The 23794-nt window shown below is 40.3% G+C and overlaps 1 protein-coding gene across 1 annotated transcript in view; it reads right to left on the minus strand.

Annotated features, from left to right (window-relative positions):
- The window catches only part of cdc14ab (cell division cycle 14Ab), a 137220-nt gene that overhangs the window by 80043 nt on the left and 33383 nt on the right, over nt 1-23794 (minus strand). Inside the window, exon 6 of the mRNA XM_072274105.1 lies at nt 11629-11695. Within this exon, the coding sequence (XP_072130206.1) occupies nt 11629-11695 (67 nt within the window). The remainder of the gene's footprint in view (nt 1-11628; nt 11696-23794) is intronic.

Raw genomic sequence — 23794 nt, forward strand, 5'->3', positions numbered from 1 at the left:
AATAGAGGATGATCGATCCAAAACTGGATCTAACCAACGATTAAAATCACCACCCAATATGAGAGAACATGAACTCAGCTCAGGCAATAAAGAGAAAAAACGATCAAAAAACTCCACATCATCCAAATTGGGAGTGTATAAATTAGCCAAGACTACCAGTGTGTTATATAATTTCCCCGAGACAATAATAAAATGACCATTTGTATCAGTTACTTTGTTATGAAGCTCAAAGGGAACATTTTGATTTATAAGAATTAAGACCCCCCACCCCCCGGCTTTAGCCTGAAAAGTAGAATGGAAGTGCTGCCCCACCCATCTTGACATGAGATGAAAGTTATCAGAACTGCGAATGTGTGTTTCTTGCAAAAAAGCATTGCTGCATTAAGCTGTTTAAGATGTGAAAACACCTTCCTTCTTTTAACAGGATGGTTCAATCCTTTAACATTCCAGCTTACAAAATTCAACAGACTTACCATTGTCCTTTTAAAAAAAAAGGATAGAGAATAGTGGGCAAAAGCATTATCAGAAATTCGAGTAACAGCTCTGGTGCAAAAGTATAAAACAAGAAAAACAGGACAGAAATACATCCTGAATAATACAAATATCTAAAGGTTCTATGAATAATATTGGCGTTAAGTGTTCCCTCCCACCCCGCCCCTGCACCCCACGGCAAGAGAGCTACCGAAAAAGTTACCCCATAACCCAACTTCCTGTCTCTTAATATCATCATCAGCTCCATCTTATTATCAATTAAAAACCAGAAAACTTTTAGCACTACAAACTAAAGTTATACATAGTGAAAAGAAAAACAATTCCACCATAATTTGTTAAGCTTGACTCAAGGCAATAATCCAAAAAAAAATATGAACTAGTATTTAAGAAAAAATATAAAAACAGGTAAATAGGTAAACAGGTAAACAGACCTTACCCAGTGACCTACCCGCGAGAAACTATGGAAAAAAAATTTACTGACTTAAGAAAGAAAGATCAGGAAAAAAAACAAGAGGAGAAAAAAAAAGTACTTCTCTGCCAACATAAGTAATCAAACTGAATCTGAGGGACTCGAAGTAACGGGGAGGGTATCGATAAATTTCTGAGGTTCTGTAGCTGAGTTAAACCACTTTTTGCCTCCACTAGTAAGAGATATTCGAAGGCGAGCTGGAAATCGAAGGGAAGGTCTGAATCTGCGATTATATAGTTCTTTCATGTCTCCTTTATACTCGGCTCGCAGACTCAGAACTTGGGAAGCATATTCCTCGACAACACGAATTGATTGACCCTTGTATTCCAACCTACCTCTCTGACGGGTTTCTTTAACCAAGAGATCCTCAATCTGGTAGCGATGAAAACGAATAATTACAAGGCGTGGCCTATGCCCCGGCTCCGGCTTAAGCGCTAAAGTATGATGAGCTCTGCCTATCTCAGGCGGGGTCGAAAGTATATCATTCCCAAAAATCTCACATAGCAAAGTGGAGGAAAAATTCAGCGGGGGATCCACTTTCGATAGACTCTGGCAAGCCGAGAATACGTAGATTTTGATGTCAGCTCCAACTTTCCAGGTCAGTAACTTTGGATACTAGCTTGGGGTTATGATCTCTCAAATTGGAACAAATGTTTTCCAACTCTTTAAAACTGCGGTCTAAATCATCCGTGGCAAACTCGAGATGTGATAAATGTTGGGCATGATCCTCCACTTTGGATTTAATTTGATCCCATTTCGATTCCAACGAACTGAAAGAAGACTTAAATTCAGTAATTATCTCCTGTCGATGCTGTTCTAATATTGAGATAATGTTTTCGCCTGAGAAGCCGGCCACTGGAACTTCTTTTTTTCCCCGATTTGGTAGTCTTTAAAGCCATTATAAAACAGCTGTATTCGCAGGCGGGAGGGAGAATAAAAAGTTTAACAGTTTGGAGTTAAAAAGGGAGAGAAGGAGTGCGGAGATAAGAAATAGAATGGAGCGATAGCTTTTAGTGACTAAACCATCACCATCTTGACCGGAAGTCCCCTGTGCCATTTCTATATGCAACTGACACTCAAGCAATCAATGGATCATACTGGAATCTCTGCAGTCTTACCATCAATGATAAAATACAATTAAACAGCTAAGGAGGTGGTGCCAAAAATATGCCCTTCTGCAAAGCTGGCAAATCAGCAGGCTAAACCACAGAACCAAAGTCTATAAGATATAGGAGCACAATTAGGCATTTTGCCCATTGGGTCTGCTCCACCATTTCATCATAGCTGATCCATTTTTCCTCTCAGCCCCAATCTCCTGCCTTCTCCCCGTATCCCTTCATGCCATGACTATCAAGAATCTATCAACCACTGTCTTAGGTGCCATAAAGACTTGGCCTCCAGAGCTACTTGTGGCAAAGAATTCTACATTCACTGCTCTCTGGCTAAAGGAATTCCTCCTCATCTCTGTACTAAAAGGACACACCTCTATTTTGAGGCTGTGCCCTCTGGTCTTAAACACTCCCACCATAGGAAACATCCTCTCCACGTCCACTCTATTCAATAGGTTTCAATGAGGTCACTCCTCATTTATCTGAATTCTAGTGAACACAGGCCCAGAGCCATCAAACACTCTTCATATGACATGCCACTTAATCCTGGAATAACTTCTGTGAACCTCCTTTGAACCTTCCCTAGTTTCAGCACATCCAAAAACTACTTTTGTGGGTCCTTCACCACTTCTTGCAGCAATACCCATGTTGTTACTAACATTATGGGGCCTCAAGAAAAGTCATTGTTGTGTCATTTTGAACCACCTCTTCCCAATGGCTGCAGATCTGCTCCTGAATTGCAGTGTAGATTTAGTTCCCCAAAAAGCACAATGGACACTATTTTCATTGTGCAACAATTCCAGGGAAAATGAAGGGAGCAGCACCAACCACTCCAGGTGATCTTTTCTGACCTCAGCCTTTGAGTCCATTACTCAGGAAGATTCTGTAATCCTCCTCAAATTCAGCTACACAGAAATATTTGCCTCTACTTTGCATTCGATACTGACCTATGGGTTTCATAGAATCAGTGAAAATTGGTGTTAAACAATGCTCTCTTTCTTACTACAATTTATGCTGCACCTCCTACGAATATCCTGTGGGTATGGATCTATTCTTTAGAACAGGAAACTTTGACTAGAGTCTACACTACAGACCCAAACCTCAGTGGTCAAGTTGCAATGTACAGGCAATGTGTAGTTGTGCATATTCAGAGGCTCAGCTTCAAGACATTGTTGACTCATTACTAAAGTATACAAGAGGAAAAGCCTATACTCAACTACCACAAGATAAACCAGCCAGCCCCCAATGCAGAACACTGCCCTAGTAGTAAAATACAAACCACTTCACATATTTAGGTACCCATATCTTGTTGAAGGCAGACTGCAATGATGAGGTTGATTATTTCCTTCAATGTCTTCACACAGCCATCAGATGATTACGGAAAATGGTTTCTGAAGATGAAGACCAATGCTTGGTATTGCATGGTTTACTGGGCAGCAGTAATCCTGCCCACCTGCATGTTTCTTTGTATAGGACCTACAACAGGAACCTTAAGACACTAGCAAGATGGCACTAATTGTCGGTGCTAAATCCTCTACATTCAATGTTGTATCCCAGGCCAATACTTCCAAGATCAATGCCTGCAATTGACTACACAGGCAGGACAAACTTGTCACATGCACAACACCAGTCTCTCAAAACAGAGTATACCAAGCCCTATCATGGGAAGGGCTCACAAGGCGGACAGATTAAAAAAAAGTTTAAGGAAGTGTTTAAGTTGCCTTCAAGCAATGTAATAATCCCCACTGATGAACTTTTGGGAATCTTTGTCCTATAATGGCTCAAGTGGCAGAGCAGAATTCAGCATAACATTGTGAATGTTAGTCTATGCATTAGTTGAAGCAAAAGGAGCATGCCACCTCACCAACTATCCAACCACTCCCGCAGATACCTGCTGTCTCATCTACCAAGACACCGGCCTTACTAGCCACCCCAGAACCTATAAAACTAGACTGGAAACAAGTCATCCTCAATCCTCAGGTATTTCCTAAAGATGTACTAAGATAACCCATAGCATCCAGCGTTTGTAAGTTATAAATTGCCAAGAACCCACCATCAACATCCTGAAGGGTAGGAGTGGGGAAACCATTGACCAGAAACTCAATGGGCCAACCACATGAACACTGTAGCTACAACAGCAAGTCAGAGGCAGAGTAAACAGGAGTGCCTCACTTCCTAACAACCAAAGTTTTACCAACATGTACAAAACACATTTAGAAAGGATAGAATATACTCCATTTGCCTGTAAGCATGTAGCTCTAAAAGGATACTTAAAAACCTTAACACTACCCAAGACAAAACATTGCAATTGACCATCACCACACTGAATGTTCATTCCTCTCCCAATGCACAATTGTTGCAGTGTGTGAGATTAGCCAAATGCTCTGCAGTTAGTCATAAGACTACAAGACATAGGAGCATAATTAGGAGACGTAGGAGTCAATGATTTGAATGATGAAATTAATTGCATTGTTGCAACATTTGCAGAAGACATGAAGATAGGTGGAGGGGCAGGTAGTTGGAAAAGTAGAAAGGCTACAGAGGGACAGACAGATTAGGAGAGTGGGCAAAGAAACGGCAGATGGAATACAGTGTCGAGAAGTATATGCAACTTGCTAGAAGAAATTAAAGGGTTGAATATTTTCTAAATAGAGAGAAAATACAAAAACCTGAGGTGCAAAGGGACTTGGGAGTCCTCATGCATGATTCCCTAAAAGTTAATTTGCAGGTTGAATCTTGGTGAGGAAGGCAAATGCAATGTTAGCATTCATTTTAAGAGGACTAGAATACAACAGCAAGGATGTAATGTTGAGATTTTATAAAGCAATAGTGAGGCCTCGCTCGGAGTATTGAGAGCAGTTTTGGAACCCTTATCTAAGAAAGGATGTGCTGACATTGGAGAGGGTTCAAAGGCGGTTCACAAAAATGATTCTGGGATTGAAAGGCTTGTCACATGAAGAGCATTTGATGGCTCTGGGCCTGTATTTACTAGAATTCAGAAGAATGAGGGATGACCTCACTGAAATCTATCAAATGGTGAAAGGCCTTGTTAGAATGGATGTGGAGAGGATGTTCCCCAGTAGGAGAATCTAAGACCAGAAGACACCGCTTCAGAATAGAAGGGCGTCCTTTTAGAACAAAAAAAAGGAGGAATTTCTTTAGCAAGAGAATGGCGAATCTGTGGAATTCTTTGCCACAGGCAGCAGTGAAGGTCAAGTCTTCATGTATATTTAAGGCAGAATCAATAAGTTCTTGATTGGTCAGGGCATGAAGGGATATGGAGAGAAGGCAGGAGATAGGGCTGATAGGAAAATTGGATCAGCTGTGGCAGAGCAAACTCAACTGGCCAAATGGCCTAATTCTGCTCCTATGTCTTATGGTCTTATAATCAGGCCATTTGAGTCTGCTCTGCCATTCTATCCTGGCTGATGTATTATCCCTTTCAACTCCAATCTCCTGCCTTCTCCCCATAAACTTTGACACCTTGACTAATCAAGAACCTAACAACCTATGTTTTAAGTATACACAATGACTTGGCCTCCACAGCTGTCCGTGGCAAATGTTGTTTTAAATGGACCTCCCTCTATTCTGAGGCTATGTCCTCTGATACAAGACTCACCTACTATGGGAAACATCTTCACTCTATGTCTTGCAATGTTCGATAGGTTTCAATGAGATCACACGTCCCGCTCCCCCCACCATTCTTCTAAACTCCAGCGAGTACAGGTCTGAGCCATCAAACACTCCTCATATGCTAAGCCTTTCATTCCCAGAATCAGCCTCATGAACCTCTTCTGGACCTTTTTCAATGTGAGCACATCTTTTCTTAGATAAGAGGACCAAAACTGCTCGCAGTACTCCAAATGCAGTCTGACCAATGCCTCATATAGCCTCTGCATATCATTCTTTTTAATATTCTAGTCATCTTAAAATGAATACTAACATTGCTTTTGGTTTCCTTACCACTGACTCAACTTGCAAGTTAATGCTCAGGGAATCCTGCACAAGGATGCCAACCTCTGATTTTTGAATTTTCTCCTTGTTTACAAAATAGTCTACACCTTTATTCCTTCTGCTGAAATGCATGACCATACCCGTCCCCTGCACTAGATTTCATCTGCCACTTCATTGCCCATTCTCCCAACCTGTCCAAGTTCTTCTGAAGACTCAACACTATCTGCCCCTCCACCTGTCTTGATATTGTCTGCAAAGTTGGCAACTAAGCCATCAATTCCATCATCCAACACCCTGTCTCACATTTTTACTGCTAACTATAGGTATTTCATTTTAGCAGTCTGTTCTGTTTTCAGCTTGTGAAGATAAGGGATGCTAAGGAATGTGTGTCATCCAATTAGGAAGGTTGGTCTTGGTTTTTTTTTTGTTCAGCTGGAGGTGAAGAGACAAGACACTGGAGAGAACCGGTTGTAGGATTCGACCCGGTGAGGGACCATGATTCGATGGAGCTAGGCGCCGAGATTGACCGAGGATCAGTGAATATGAATTTTGGGAAGAGTTGAGATCCTAATTGTGCACATTTGACTTTAATTATAAAGGGCCTTTTTTGTTTTTTTTTCTTTCTTTCTTTTCTTTACTAAACCTTTAAGTTAAGATTCATAATAAGTGTGTGTATGCACGTATGTGCATACGTATAGACACACAAAAATCGGATGGCAGAGGGAAACCAGCTGTTCCTGATTCATTGAGTGTGTGCCTTCAGGCTACTGTACCTCCTTTCTGATTGGAGCAATGAGAACAGGACAAATCCTACATGATGGGGGTCCTTGAACATGGATGTCACCCTTTTGAGGCATCACTCCTTGAAGATGTCCTGAATACTACTGAGGCTAGTATCCATAATGGAGCTGACTAAGTTTATAGCACTCTGCAGTTTGCTTCAATCTTCTGCAGTAGCATTCCCCCACTCCCCAGCAGACAGTGATGCAAGCCAGTTAGAATGCTCTCCTCAGTACACTTGTAGAAATTTGCAAGTGTCTTTAGTGATATGCCAAATTTCCTCAAGCTCACCAAAGACACTCGCAATTAGCCACTGTTGTGCCTTCTTTGACAAGAAGCAGTCCCAATACCGACCCCTGTGGAACACCACTTGTCACTGGCAGCCAACCAGAAAAGGCCCCCTTTATCAGAATCAAATACAGTATCACTGGCATATTTCGTGAAATTTGTTAACTTTACGGCAGCAGTACAATGAAAAACATGATAAATATAGAGAAAAATCTAAGTCACATTAAATATATATGTCTATTAAATAATTAAGTTAAATTAAGTAGTACAAAATAACAAAAATAAAATAGTAGTGAGGTAGTGTTCATGGGCTCAATATTCATTTAGAAAATGAATGGCAGAGGGCAAGAAGCTGTTCCTGAATCGCTGAGTGTGTACCTTCAGGCTTCTGTACCTCCTTCCTGATGGTAACAGTGTGAAGAGGGCGTGGGGGATCCTTAATGATAGATGCCACCTTCCCAAGGCACTGCTCCTCGACTCTTTGCCAATCTTGACTCAGCCAATCTTTTATCCTTGCTAGCGTCTTTCCTGTAATCTCATGGTCTCTTATCTTCTTAAGCAGCCTCAGGTACAGCACCTTGTCAAAAGCCTTCTTAAAATCCAAGTGCAGAACATCCACAGACTCCCCTTCGTTTATCCTGTCAGTTAATTCCTCAAAATAATTTCAGACTTGCCACACAAATTTTCCCCTTAAGGAAACCATGCTGCTTTTGGGCTAAAATGCTATTAACTCTTACTAAGTAAAATCAAGCGACATATGAGCTCAATGCCTTCTATGTACACTTTGACTGTCAAAACACAGGGGATACTTCATGAACTCCCATAGCCTCAATGACCCTGTGATTTCAGTCTCTGAGGCTGACGTGAGAGCATCCTTCAGGAGGGTGAACCAACAGAAAGCACCTGGTCCTGATGGGATATCTGGTCAAGTACTAAAGACCCGTGTTGATCAATTGGCTAGAGTATTCACCAACATCTTTAACCTCTCGCTTCAGCCGTCCGAGGTACCCATCTGCTTCAATCACACCACTGCCTAAGAAAACATGGTATCCTGCCTCAATGACCATCATCCAGTAGCATTTACACTGACTGTGATGAAGTGTTTTGAGAGGTTGCTGATAGAATACACAACTCCTGCCTGAGAAGCAACCAAGATCCACTCCAGTTTGCCTACAAGCACAACTCCACAGCAGGTGCCATTTCATTGTCTCTTCACAGAGCCCCAGAACACCTGGACAGCAAAGATGTATATTGAACTCGGCATTCAATACCATCGTCCTCTCAAAACTAATCAATAAGTTTCAAGACCCTGACCTCAGTACCTCCTTGTATAATTAGATCTTTGTTTCCTTACTTGCAGACCGCAGTCAGTTCAAATTGGCAACATCTCCATCATCACAGATGCACCACAAGGCTACGTGCTTAGTCCCCTGCCATAGTCACTTTATACTTACGACTGTGGCCAACAACAGCTCCAATGTCATATTCAAGTTTGCTGACAGCACCACTGTCATCAGCCAAATCAAAGTTGATGACAAATCAGCATATAGGAGGAAGACTGAAGATGTGGCTGAGTGGTGCCACAACAACTTGTCACTCAATGTCAGCAAGACCAAGCAGCTGATTATTGACTTCAGGAGGAGGAAACTGGAGGTCCATGAGCCAGTCCTCATCAGAGGATCAGGGGAAGAGAAGGTCAGCAACTTTAAATTACTCATGGTTATAATTTCAGAGGACCTGCCCTGGACCTAGCACGCGAGGGCAATTACAAGAAAACATATAGCTCCTCTACTTTCTTAGAAGTTCACAAGTATTCAGCTTAACATCTAAAACTTTGACAAACTTCTATAGATGTGTGATGAGTATATCGACTGGCTGCATCACAGCCTGGTATGGAAGCACACATGGTCTTGAATGGAAAACACTATAAAATGTAGCAGGTATGACCCAGTCCATCACGTGTAAAGCCTTCTCTACCACTGAGCACACCTACACAGAGCGCTGTCACAGGAAAAGCCACTCCATCCCCTTTGCCTACTTGCCTGTCCTTTTGATAAAATGTTAAGCTCCCAACTATGATCTTTTTTCAGCCATGACTTACTGATACCCATAACATCATACTTGCCAATTTCTAAATGAGCTACAAGATAAACTACATTATTCTGTATACTGCATGCATTCAAATATAACACCTATATTTCTCTATTCATTGCCCTTTTCGATTTTGCCCACAGGTTATATTTCAACTCATCCCACCAACTGCAATGCTGTCCTATCATCTGCCTGTCCTTTCTCACTACACACTGCATCTATTGTATACCACTGCCCATCTTCATCCCTATTACTCCGCTCCCACCCCCATACCAAAATAGTTTAAACCCTCCCCAACAGCTCTTGCAAACCTGCCTGCAAGGATATTGATCCCCCTCAGGTGCAGGTGTAACCTGTTCATTTTGTACAGGTCATACCTTCCTCAGAAGAAATCTCAACAATCCAAAAGTCTGAAACCCTGCCCCCTGCATCACTCTCTCAGCCACTCATTTATTTGCACTATCGTCCTACCCTGCCCTGACTAGTACATGGCACTGGGAATACTACCTTGGAGGTCCTGCTTTTCAGCCTCTTCCACAATTCTCTGTACTCACTGCACAGGACCTCTTCCCCCTTCTACCCATGTCACTTGTGCCAATGTACACCATGACCTCCGGCTGTTCACACTCCCTCTTGAGAATATTTGGCAGCTGTTCTGAGACATCCTTGATCCTAGCACCTGGCAGACAACACACCATCCTGGCCTCTATTTTGTGGCCCAAAAAAAATCTCCAGTCCATCTCCCTAACCATCAAGTCTCCTCTTACAGCTTACAGATGCTCTGCCTAGCTTTCCTCTCCTTTGCTGAGCTGGCCACAGTGCCACTGGCCTGGCTGCTGCTGCTGTTCCACCTCCCCCCACAGCAGTATCCAAAAGGGAATGACCACAGTGGAACTCTGCACTATCTGCTTACTCCCCTTACTTCTGATATTCCTACTACCTGAAGTCTGCACTTTGGGTGTGACCACCTCAATAAAAGTCTCATCTATGAGGTTTGCAGCCTCCCAGATGATCCCAAGTACATCCAGTTCTAGTTCCAGTTCCTTGACCTCAGAAGGAGCTGAAGTTGGGTGCATTTTCTCCAAAGATAGTCATCAGGGAGACCATTAGGTACCCTGTAATCCTACATCTTACAGGAGGAGCATTCCACTGCCTTAATTATCTACCTGTCTAAAGTTGTTAAAAGCCAAAATGTATAACTTGTTAAGCTCAAGTTCTGCAAACAAATAATTGACTCCAAAAGACTCCGCACCTTTAGCCTAACCTATTCTTGTTGAAACCAGCTGAGCCAAAGCCTGACTGCTCCCACAATCACCCACTTCGCTTACATCTTCCTTCCTTTTATTGGCCCTTACTAATTTGCTTATCACCTTACCAATCACCCACTCGGCAGACAAGTCCTGACAGGCCCCGGTCGCTTTTCAAACCTGGCATATAAAGGATTCTAAGACACTCCAATAACAGCTTCTAAACCAAAGAGCAGTACCACCTCGAACAGGGGTTCCCTACCAGGGGCCCATGGACCTCTAGCTTAATGGTATTGATCCATGGCACAACAAAAGGTTGGGAATCCCTGACCTAGGACAATAGGAGCAGCGTACACTATCTGCAGGGCTATCCAAGTTGCGCATCAACTGGCTGGCAAGTGTATTGCTGGTCCTTCATTGTTGGAAACGTTTTTGACAGCACCACAAGCATAGCGTAAGCATTAAACTGCAACATTTCCAAAAGGTAGTTCACTATCATCAAGGGCAGTTACGGATGTGCAACAAATAGTAGCCTTGACAGGAATGAAAGTGGATAAACAAAAAATTACAGGTAAACACTAGATAATATTCCTGATTCTTATATGATCAACCTCTGGAATAAAGAGCCACATTGGCAACTTTAGGATCATAAAATTGATAGTGATTTTTGTCACCTTAGAGTGAATAAAACATTGCAGCAGATTTAAAATGGTAATGTTACAACTCAACACCTTCATGAACTGCATGAAGGGGTACAAAAATCTTACCAATTGCCCAGGCAACAATAGAACAAGATTTGAACCTTGCAGGTCAAAAGATTACTAAGAAACAATGGTTATTTGAAGTCCATTTTAGCTATGCGCCCAATTTCAGGATGTGAACTTTGCTGCTGAGGTCAGCATATATCACCCATCAGTCATTGCCCCCGAACAGTGGACTGCTAGTAATTTTCAACTGCAAGGTCTGTACTAAGACATGGGCCAGGCCAGCAAGCATAACAGAGTACCATCTCTAAAGAAAAATTATTAAACTAGTAAGATTTTATTGTAATCCAATAGTTTCATAATCCTTCCAAAACTACATTTGCTTCTAAAATGCTTTATATCTTTTGTTCTTGTCAATCCCATCACAAAAACATTAAAAAAACTAAAGCAATGTAAATAAAAACCATCTGTACTTAAATAAATGGGTCACTTACCTGATTTATTGCATGTAAACAATCTAGAATAGTTAGGTGGTAGGTGGAATTCCCAAAGGAGGCATCTCTACAAAACAAAGAGACCAAGTAAAATCTTTTAGAGTATGTCAACACTTTACTGAGAACCCACTAGTCAAGTCACAGATAAAAAAATATACTCAAACGATGCACATATATGTAGGATTTTATTTGATCGTACACCCTATCCTCGTGTAAGGGGTTTCTTCTTGTATGTTACTGCGTATGTTAATCAAAATGGCTTCTTTGTTATGTTATCTTTTATGTTACTGCGTATGTTAATTAAAATAGCTTCTTTGTTATGTTAAATGCTGATAAAGTCTCCAGCTAGCACTTTGCTTGGATTATAATATAGATAACAGAGTAAATGAACCAGTGGCTGTCCATGTTATTCTTTCCTGGGGTGATACGCTATCTCATATGGCTGGGAACCAGAGGGTTTTGGCGGGGAGTTGGAGGAGAGACCGTGAGGACGACGGACATAGTGATACGCTGTCTCATATGGCTGGGAACCAGGGGGTTTTGGCGGGGAGTCGGAGGAGAGACCGTGAGGACGACGGACATAGTGATATGCTGTCTCATATGGCTGGGAACCAGGGGGTTTTGGCGGGGAGTTGGAGGAGAGACTGTGAGGACAACGGACATAGTGATATGCTGTCTCATATGGCTGGGAACCGGGGGGTTTTGGCGGGGAGTCGGAGGAGAGACCGTGAGGACGATGGACGTGCAGGGAAAGCTCAGGTTGATCACTCCGGTGGTCCCGAGCTGCAAGTCGAAGGGGTCAGAGTGGTCCCAAAGAGGTCCCAAGCTCCAACATGTGCACAAAGAAATTGAACTTGATAAGTCTGGTGCTTTTTCCATTCCTTTTTAGTATTGAACTTCTATTAATCTCATAGACTTAGTAATATCTATAAAATGTAATTGATAAAACGTATATTGTGTGCTGGCTGATGATTGATGTTTGAAGCTGAATCAGATGGCAGTTATACAGCAACCGACGTAACCCGGAGACAAGGTAGGCGGCGGATGGGGTTTCCCCCAGATAAATATGAGCCAATATAGCTGAGCGTTACACTCGTTATATGCGTCTTCAGACTATACGGATTCACAGTTATTCGAGGAACCTATTTCTACCAACGTCTCGTTATATGCGTACAAAATTCACAGTTATGCGAGGAGCACTGCCTTCCCGCCAATACAAGTCACGTGCGCACACTTCACAGTCTCACTGTTGGGATGAGAAGCAGCACTTTCCCACCAATACAAGTCAGGTGCGTGCGCCTCACAATTTCACTCTCGCCACTCTCGCATTGGTTTTGGCAAGGTGTGGATGCACGATCTTAAACTTTTATTGGTTTTACCAACTGTGCAGTGATTTTGCCCTTGAAATATTTAACTATGCCTCCTAGGTGTCCGATGTCATGCTTTGGGCAGAGAACCATTTTAACAGTTGAAAAAAAGTTGGAAATTATAAACAGCGCAGCATCAGCTGAAGGTAACATAGCTCTGGGACGCTACTGCCGGGAACAGAATCTTGCCTTTAAAATTCTTTTGTTGCTTGACAATGCGCCAGCCTATCCTAAACATTTGGACAGCATTCATCCTAACAGTGCGTTTTCTACCGCTTAACACAACACCGCTGATTCAACCACTCCACCGGTGTGATCCACATTCAAGGCGTACGTATTTTTTTTACAGTGAACTATCTCTCAGATGCTGCAAGCAACAGACCGTTTGGAAAATCCCGGGAGTTTACCAACAGTGAGGGAATGGTAGAAGTCGGAACACCTGGCACAAATGGCGATAGACATGGGCCCAAGTTTAGAACGGAGTCAGCATTTCAGTCGTTCCCTGCCGTCAACCCTTCTTCCCTACAAGCAAATTTATGCTGGAAAACAAAATGCTGCCAAGCAAACAACCCTCACCACTTTATTCAAATCACTGTAATCTTCTGCTGTCGGCAGTTTTAAGAGTTCTGTGAGTCTTCCTTCACCCCTTGCTGTGCTTGATATGATCCTGACGACCACAACCATCTACCTTATCCGTGTAAAGCTGTCCGACACCACAACAACCACTCATCTCCTGGAGCGAACACACCTGCCACTGTTGGTGAGTACTGTACACCAGAGGATGTTAACTTTCTATGATTTATTACATTGAATATTACCTTAAATTGATTAAATATAAAACAAATGTTGTCTTTTAGTACCGCTTTTGTGTCATATTGGTATGAAAAGGGTATTGAATTGTATAAGGTAAAGGAAACAAGTAGGGTAGTTATGGAAAGTATGGCAATTATGGAAGAGGAAGTACTGGCACTTTTAAGGAATATAAAAGTCAAATCTGCAACTTTGATTAATTCATTCCTCTCTGATTCTGGGTCGACGGACATTTGGCGCTTTCTGCATCCTCAGGAAAAAGATTTTTCTTTTTTTTCACATGTTCACCATTCCTATTCAAGAATTGATTATTTCTTTATTGACTCTCGTCTTATTTCTTCAGTGATTAAATGTGATTATGACTCTATGACCATTTCGGATCATGCTCCACTTAAGCTTTCTATTAAAATTCAGGCCAATACACAAAATAATAGACAATGGTGTTTTAATTCACTGTTGCTTCAGGACTCGGACTTTGTTAACTTTATGAATGAACAGATTGATCTTTTTTTTAAACAATCAACTATACAGAGGATATTTCCGTGAACATTCTCTGGGATACTTTTGAAGCTTATATTCGTGGTCAGGTTATCTCGTATTCTGCTGCTTTGAGGAAGAAGCTGAAGCAGGAGGAGTTGGTAATTGTGGACAAGATTAAGGAAATTGATAAGAAATATGTTACAGCTCCCTCTGAGGAGTTATATAAACAAAGAACTGAACTTCAAATGGAACACAGTTTATTACTTTCGTCCTCGATTGTAAACCAATTAAAGAAAACAAGAAGTGAATTTTATGTACACAGTGATAAAATTGGCAAACTGCTGGCTAATCAATTGAAGTCTATTATGCTAAATCTCAAATTAATCAGATTTATAACCAAAATGACCGACTGATACTTGATCATGCAGGGATTAATCAAACCTTCTGTGATTTTTATTCTTCCTTATATCAATCAGAGTCTCCTCGAGACTCTAAATATATGAATGATTTTTTAGATAACCTAGATTTCCCTGAGATTTCACAGGATATGTCTTCTATGCTAGATACTCCCATTACCACTGATGAGATTAAGAATGTTATTTCCTCTATGAATTTGGGGAAAGCTCCTGGCCCTGATGGGTTTACCGTAGAATTTTATAAATGTTTTGCACCTTCATTAATCCCTTGGTTCTGTAGGGTTTTTGAGGCTTCATTAAAACTTGGTAAACTTCCCGAATCTTTCAATAGAGCGTCAATTTCTCTAATATTAAAGAAGGATAAAGATCCTGCTCAATGTGCATCTTATAGACCAATATCTTTATTAAATGTTGATTCTAAAGTGTTTTCTAAGTTATTAGCAAACAGATTAGAAAAAGTACTTCCTTTTATTATTTCGGAAGACCAAACGGGTTTTATTAAAGGTCGTTACTCTTTTTATAACATTCGTACACTGTTAAATATTGTTTATACCCCCACACAAAATGTTCCTGAATGTGTTATCTCTTTAGATGCTGAGAAAGCTTTTGATGGAGTAGAATGACCTTACTTATTTAAGGTGCTTGAAATGTTTAATTTTAGCTCAAAATTTATATCCTGGATCAAACTGTTATATCATTCTCCTGTGGCCTCGGTCCGTACTAACTCTCTAAGCTCACCTTTTTTCCCTCTTTTTTGAGGTACTTGACAAGGTTGTCCTCTTAGTCCTTTATTATTTGATATTGCATTAGAACCTCTTGCAATTGCCATTCGAGGATCTCCAAATATTACTGGGATAACTCGGGGCTTAAAGTCCCATAAAATATCACTCTATGCTGATGACTTACTTTTATATATTTCTAATCCTCAAAAATCCGTCCCTGCTGTTTTAGAGTTATTAGCACAATTTAGTCTCTTTTCAGGTTATAAATTAAATCTTAGTAAGAGTGAACTTTTCCCGATTAATAAACAACTTCCCTTATATCATAACTTTCCATTTAAATTGATTAATAATTATTTTTCATATCTTGGGATTAAAATTACTTGTAAATACAAAGATTTATTTAAGATTAACTTTTTACCCTTAATTGACCATATTATTCAACTTTCATCTAAATGGTTTCCTTTATATTTAACTTTGATTGGTCGTATTAATGCAGTTAAGTTGTTTTTTTTGCCAAAATTTCTATATATATTTCAGGCATTACCAATCTTTGTCCCAAAATCTTCTTTTGATAAAGTTGACTCAAAAATTTCTTCATTTATTTGGCAAAATAAAAACCCGAGGCTGGGTAAAATACATTTACAGAAAGCTAAGAGAGATGGAGGCTTAGCATTACCTAACTTTAGATTCTATTATTGGGCAATTAATATTCGACATATGAAAGTTTGGTTACTTGACCAGGATACACTATCTATTCCTAAATGGGTAGCATTGGAATTACAATCTGTTCAGGGTTATACACTTGGCTCTATTTTAGGTTCCTCTCTTCCTTTTGATTTGAAACACCTCAAACAGGTATCTAACCCGATAGTTAAATATACCTTACGTATTTGGTTTCAATTCAGAAAATTTCTTGATCTTAACCAATTTGGGCTAGCGATTCCTATTTTAGGTAATATATTTTTTCCTCCCTCTTTTACGGATCGTGCTTTTCAAATTTGGAAGACTAAGGGTATTTCACGGTTTTTGGATTTATTTTTAGATGGTTCCCTTATGTCTTTTGAACAATTATCTAATAAATATAATTTATCAAGAATACATTTTTTTAAGATATCTACAAGTTAGAAATTTCCTAAGTACTATACTTTCTTCTTTTCCTATGCTTCCTCCTACATACATTTTAGATACTATAATTAACCTTAATCCATGTCAGAAAGGTGCATCGGCTATGATTTATAATATTATTATGAAACTTAGGAAAGCTCCATTTGATAAGATTAGGGTAGATTGGGAACAGGAATTGGGGTCTATCATTTCCGTGGATGACTGGGGGCAGATTTTACAATTAGTCAATACTTCCTCTATATGTGCTAAACATTCTCTAATTCAATTTAAAGTTGTTCATAGAGCACATATGTCCAAAGATAAATTAGCTCGCTTTTATTCTCATATTAATCCTTTTTGTGATAGATGTCCGGGGCAGATAGCCTCTTTAACTCATATGTTTTGCTCTTGTCCTACTCTGGAAACTTTTTGGAGAGACATTCTTAATATTATCTCCAAGGTATTGAATATAGATATCTCTCCTCACCCTATTACTGCTATCTTTGGACTACCTAAAATTTCCAGTAATCTTTCTCCTTCAGCCCGTAGAATGATTGCATTTCTTACTTTAATGGCAAAAAGATGTATCTTACAACATTGGAAAGAGCTTAATGCTCCAACTACCTTTTTTTGGTTTTCTCAGACGATATTATGCTTGAATTTGGAGAAAATTAGAAGCAATCTTTATGATTCCTCACTTAAATTTGAACAGACCTGGAGATCTTTTATTCAATATTTTCATTTAATGTAATTTTTTTTTCTCCTTTTTTTTGCTCCATATTTATATACCCTTCTTGTTTTTTTTACTGTTTTTAATGGAGGTCGGGATTGAGGACGTGATTTTAAGTTTTTTTTAAACTCTGCTTGGTTCCAAGTTAGCCCATTGCTTTGCTTTTAGTTAGTTGCACGGTGGTTTTTTTTGGGGTTTTTTTTTCTTTTTCTCTATTGATATATATACATAAAAATTAGTATACTATTATGTTACCTTAGTATGTTATGTTTAAATTACATTGTTTGTATCTTTTTTTTGTATTAATATCTCCTGTAATTTTATTATATTCTAACAGTGTATTAGTGCTTATATGGCTTACCTTTTTGTATACTTATTCAATAAAAAGATTTAAAAAGAAAGAAAGGAATATAAAAGTGGATAAGTGTCCGGGTTCGGACACGATATTCCCTAGGACCTTGAGGGAAGTTAGTGTAGAAATAGCAGGGGCTCTGACAGAAATATTTCAAATGTCATTAGAAACGGGAATGGTGCCAGAGGATTGGCGTATTGCTCATGTGGTTCCATTGTTTAAAAAGGGTTCTAAGAGTACACCTGGCAATTATCAGCCTGTGAGTTTGACGTCAGTGGTGGGTAAATTGATGGAAAGTATTCTTAGAGATGGTATATATAATTATCTGGATAGACAGGGTCTGATTAGGAACAGTCAACATGGATTTGTGCATGGAAGGTTATGTTTGACAAACCTTATTGAATTTTTTGATGAGGTTACTAAGGAAGTTGACGAGGGTAAATCGGTGGATGTTGTCTATATGGACTTCAGTAAGGCCTTTGACAAGGTTCCACACAGAAGGTTAGTTAGGAAGGTTCAATCGTTAGGCATTAATATGGAAGTAGTAAAATGCATTCAGCAGTGGCTAGATGGGAGATGCCAGAGAGTAGTGGTGGATAACTGTGTGTCAGACTGGAGGACGGTGTGTAGCAGTGTGCCTCAGGGATCTGTACTGGGTCCAGTGTTGTTTGTCATATATATTAATGATCTGGATGATGGGGTGGTAAATTGGATTAGTAAGTATGCAGATGATACTAAGATAGGTGGTGTTGTGGATGATGAGGTAGGTTTTCAAAACTTGCACAGAGATTTAGGACAGTTAGAAGAGTGGGCTGAAAGATGGTAGATGGAGTTTAATGCAGAAAAAATATGAGGTGCTACATTTTGGTAGAACTCATCAAAATAGGACACACATGGTAAATGGTAGGGCACTAAAGAATGCTGTAGAACAATAAATGTCAATAAACAACAATGTCAATGTCAATAAAATTGAGAGAGTACTGAGGAGATTTACTAAAATGTTGCCTGGATTTCATCTCCTAAGTTACAGAGAAAGGTTGAACAAGTTAGGTCTTTATTCTTTGGAGCATAGAAGGTTGAGGGGGGACTTAATAGACGTGTTTAAAATTATGAGGGGGATTGATAGAGTTGACGTGATTAGACTTTTTCCATTGAGAGTGGGGAAGATTCAAACAAGAGGACATGGGTTGAGAGTTAGAGGACAAAAGTTTAGGGGTAACATGAGGGGGAATTTCTTTACTCAGAGAGTGGTAGCTGTGTGGAATGAGCTTCCAGCAGAAGTGGTTGGGGCAGGTTCTAAGTTGTCGTTTAAAGTTAAATTGGATAGATATATGGACAGGAAAGGAATGGAGGGTTATGGGCTGAGTGCAGGTCAGTGGGACTAGGATAGGGTAAGAGTTCGGCATGGACTAGAAGGGCCGAGATGGCCTGTTTCTGTGCTGTAATTGTTATATGGTTATATGAAAATGTGAATAAATCACAGATAAAACATATTTAAGGAAGCCCGCTGGAACGCATCCCTATTTTCTCCATTTAAATAATTATTCACATTATGCGATTTCACATTATGCATCAACTTCAAGGAACGTATCCCTCGCATATAACGAGGATAGGGTGTATGTATCAGTTAACAAAACTGAGAGAAAAAAAAGTTTATACCCAATTCATTGTAAGATTTGTTCTATTCAATGGTTCCCCCCGCCCCCGAAGAATTAACAAATTAATATCTTAAAGGATTTGTCACTAATAAGAACATAAACAGGAGCATAATATGGCCAAAAAGCTATACGAGTCTGCTCCATTGTTTAATTAGATGCTGGTCGATCTAATCTTAGCCTCAAGAGGTTCTTTTATGCTTTCCCTGCACTCCTGGAATCTGTGCCGTATCAAACCACAAACAGCTAAACTTTGATACAGTTCAGATAACAGATCTTAAGTAAAATGGTCTGGTCACAATAGCAAGCTAGGATTCCCTGATCAAAGTCCATTAACCCATTCTGGTTAACAGCAGGAATGAGCCTGTAAAATACCAGTCCCTACTTCATTTCATCTGAAGAATTTCCAGTTTTCATATTGACTTATTTCCTTTATGAAACACAGCTTTTTTTTCCAGGGCAGAAGGGGGGTAAAAATTGGGAAATTTCAGATAACTATCATATGAAACTGGGATGGTGAGAGAAAGAAACAGGAACACCCTCCATCAGCCAGTAAAGGGAGCAATAAGAGGGTGTAACTCTTAAAAATTAATCTTTTACAGGAGTTAGGAGCAGAGAATGATTGGGAGAGGGCAACAGTAAAAGTTATCTGAAATGGGCATATCCAAATAAAATTTCAGCAATATTCTACTCTAATTCTTAACTGATTTATGAACTTTTTACATCTCAAATCAACTCTGGGAAACACTAAAACTTGAGAATTGTGGCAATAGCAAAAAAACAATCTATCCATAATCAACCTACAAATATAATTAGTTCTTTCCAGAGAATGAGTCATGGAGATACTGACTGGAATGTTGAGTGCCAAAATAGTGACAATGTGCGCACATTTTGGATACAAAGACATTCAGGGATCAAAATAAAAAGCATCAACAATCCTACTACTCTCGAAAGATCCCAATGCACTGAAATTGGAACACTCTTGGCTAGACTATTAATTTCTCAGATTAATGACTAGGAACTAACAAAGTAACAAACCTATTCCAAAGACTGAACTTAAATGATACACAAAATATTTTCAAAGTATGATACAAAATGGCAATTTAACATGCCTTGCTTAAATATATCGATACCAAAATCCAACTGTAGAATAGTTTGTAAATTTTCTGTGTTTGTAGAGTCTAGTAAATTGAGTTAAAAAACCAAATACAGATTTAAAAGTATGAGAAAATTGGTCTGTGAGAACCAGATGATGAAATAAGTGCAACGAGGAATTTATTTTTCTGGAAAAGAAACCCAATGCAAAAGTGGATAGTATGTAGAATGCAATGCTAGGATGGTAACAGAGATGGATTCAATTACAGTATTGAAACAAAGAGTACCTGAAATTAAAGAATCTGCAGGACTATGGGGAGAGCAGTGGAGTTGAACAAGGTGGACTGCTTTTGCACAGAGCCAATACAGACTCAACAGATATCTCTTCATTCTTGAACTATTCTGTGATCAGAAATACAGCACATCTTCAACCCTACCTATCATTCAGTATTATACCCAATTTGATTTTGGTTTCAGCTCCACTGTCCTGCCTGATCCCCAAAGATCCTGGATGCATTGTAGTCCAAAACATCTGTCAGCCTACACACAATGACTCCAATCTCTGGCATGAAGTGCTTTTCATCTCTCCCCTAAAAGAACATTCCCAGTATCCTGAGATTACCCTTTACAATTCCAAACTCCAGTAAACCCAACCTTCTACCCTATGCCAGATTAAAAGAATCTGGTGTACTCAGTTTTGAATGATCAAATCTTCAAAACTACCTAGTGGAGAGAATTCCAAGGATTCATTACTCTCTCAAAATCATGAAGTTTGCTTTATTTTCCAAATGGCTTATCCCTTCTTTTGCCGGAGATCTGTGGAACAATGTTGTGTATTTATTATTCCAGTAATATAGTTTGATCAAGCAGCCTTGTTCATTTAAATAATTCACTATTCGTTATACAGGTTTCCCCCGCCGTCTGAAGGTAGAGCGTTCCTGTGAAACGGTTCGTAAGCCGGAATGTCGTAAAGCGAAGAAGTAATTACCATTAATTTATATGGGAAAAGTTTGCGAGCATTCACAGACCCAAAAATAACCTACCAAATCATGCCAAATAACACATAAAACCTAAAATAACAGTAACATATAGTAAAAGCAGGAATGATATGATGAATACACAGCCTATATAAAGTAGAAATAATACATGTGCAGTGTAGTATCAGTGTAGTATCACTTACGGGAATCGGGAAGACATCGAGCACACTGATGATGGTGTGTTAGGCTGAGTCGTTGGAGGTTGGGGTGGTGCAGTGGCCCCCACCCTCCGGGCAGCAGCCCGATACCGTTTCACGAAGCATGCAGCGGTACAGCGGTAGCTGGAACGCTCTCAGCACATCTTTAAGAAAAAAGCCAAAGTAAACAAGCTAATTAATTAGGTGCTGCCCGGCACGTAAATGTCGGCCCAGATCAGAGGCGACGCAGTCGGCAATCACCTCTGATCTGGGCCAACATTTACATGCCGGGTGGCACCTAATTAATTAGCTCGTTTATTTCGGGTTTTTTTTTCTTAAAGATGTGCTGGGTGCGTCCCGGCTACCGCTGCATTCTTCGTGCATCAGTATCTGTCCACGGCCCGGGGGTTGGGGTGGTGGGACACTGGGGAGTCACCTGTTTCTATCAGGGCAGGCAGGTCATCTTCCCCTATGACTGCCTGCCTCGATGTCGAAGGTCAAGGTTTGTTGTCTGCTGTGGCTGATGTGGAAGGCTTGCTTGACTGCTTAGCCTCGCGCATTTTTAGATCATACAGTTCTTTGTAAGGACTCAAACCATCCTGCAAATATGCCCTAAACTGACGAACCCTTTCAAAATTAAAGTCGTACTTTATCATTGCAGCAAAAATCTCATGCAGTTGCTTCACGTTCAGTTCCTGGACGACTTCACTTTCGGTCCATTCGCTACTGCATTCAGTTTCGATTGTTATCCTTTCCTCTTCCAATTGCATCAGCTCTTCATCTATCAGTTCTTGGTCATGGGATGCCAAAACCTCTTCAACATCATCTTCGTCAGCTTCCACAAGCCAAACTCACTTTGTCCTTACTTCGTTCACCATGATCAAAACGCTTAAGTATGTCTAGTTTTACGCTAAGTGTAACACCCTTACGAGCTCTTTCAGGCTTTTCCAATATCTTAGAACTCATCTTGCCAACGGCTGCTCACAGGCACGTGGTTAAGCAATGCCGGCGAGAATGCCGTTCTGAATCCGGGGAGAGCGGCTGCTCGGGGTGCGCGCTGCTTTTTTTTCACATGCTGCCTTTTTTCGTACAGTGAAAACACCTTCTGTTAGCGAAAACAGGTAACTAATGTAGGTCTTTCGTAACAGTGAGGTTTCATAAAGCAAACGTTCGGAAAGCGGGGGACACCTGTATGTAAGAATATATGAATTGCTTACGTCATGACACTACCAGGTGATGTGCATGTGCCTCGCCTAATGAATGAAGTTAGACATCCATTTTTCAGCTCTCGTTTTCATTTGAATTAGTTTAGTGTTTTGAAGCTACAAAACATAACATATAGGAACACCAAAAACCTCGCTAGCATGTAGTTTTACATGACTTTTATGTACCACATTGCATGGAACTGACAACCTGACATGCCTAGATCACATGATTTAAATCACATCCTGGCCTGACTAAAGATATTACCATTAAGAGGCAGCTTGAATTACCTGACAACAAATACAGCAACATAAGCAACATAACCTTTAGGTTACCAGCAAGAGAAAACCTGCAGATGCTGGAAATGCCAGCATCACACACAAAATGCTGATGGAATTCAGCAGGCCTGGCAGCATCTATGGAAAAAAGTGCAGTCGACATTTCTGGCTGAAACCCTTTGATAGGACTGGAGAAAAAATATCTGAGAAGTAGATTTGAATGGTGGGGAGGACGGGAGAGAGAAACACCAGGCAATAGGTGAAACTTGGAGGGGGAGAGGGGGAAGGTTGAAGCAAAGAGCTAAGGAGTTGATTGGTGAAAGAAACAGAAGACTATGGAAGAAAAGAGGGGGTGAGGAGCATCAGAGGGGGGGCGATGGGTGGGCAAGGAGATAACAGGAGAGAGGGACAAGAGGATGAGAAATGGTGAAAGGTGGGGGCATTACTGGAAGTTTGAGAAATCGATGTTCATGCCATCTCCTTGCCCGCCCATCACCTCCCTGTGGTACTCCTTCCCCCCCCACTTTTTCTTTCTTCCATAGCCTTGTCTTTTTCACCAATCAACTTCCTAGCTCTTTGCTTCATCCCTCCCCCTCCAAGTTTCACCTATCACCTGGCGTTTCTCTCTCTCCTCCCCCCACTTTTCAAATCTACTCCTCAGCTTGTTTTTTCCTATCCTGCCGAAGAGTTTCGGCCTGAAACATTGAAGATACTTTTTTTCATAGATACTGCCTGGCCTGATGAATTCCTCCAGCACTTTGTGTTTGTTTGGGTTACCAG

This window comes from Mobula birostris, chromosome 12 (genome assembly GCF_030028105.1).
Source record: "Mobula birostris isolate sMobBir1 chromosome 12, sMobBir1.hap1, whole genome shotgun sequence".
Lineage (NCBI taxonomy): Eukaryota > Metazoa > Chordata > Chondrichthyes > Myliobatiformes > Myliobatidae > Mobula > Mobula birostris.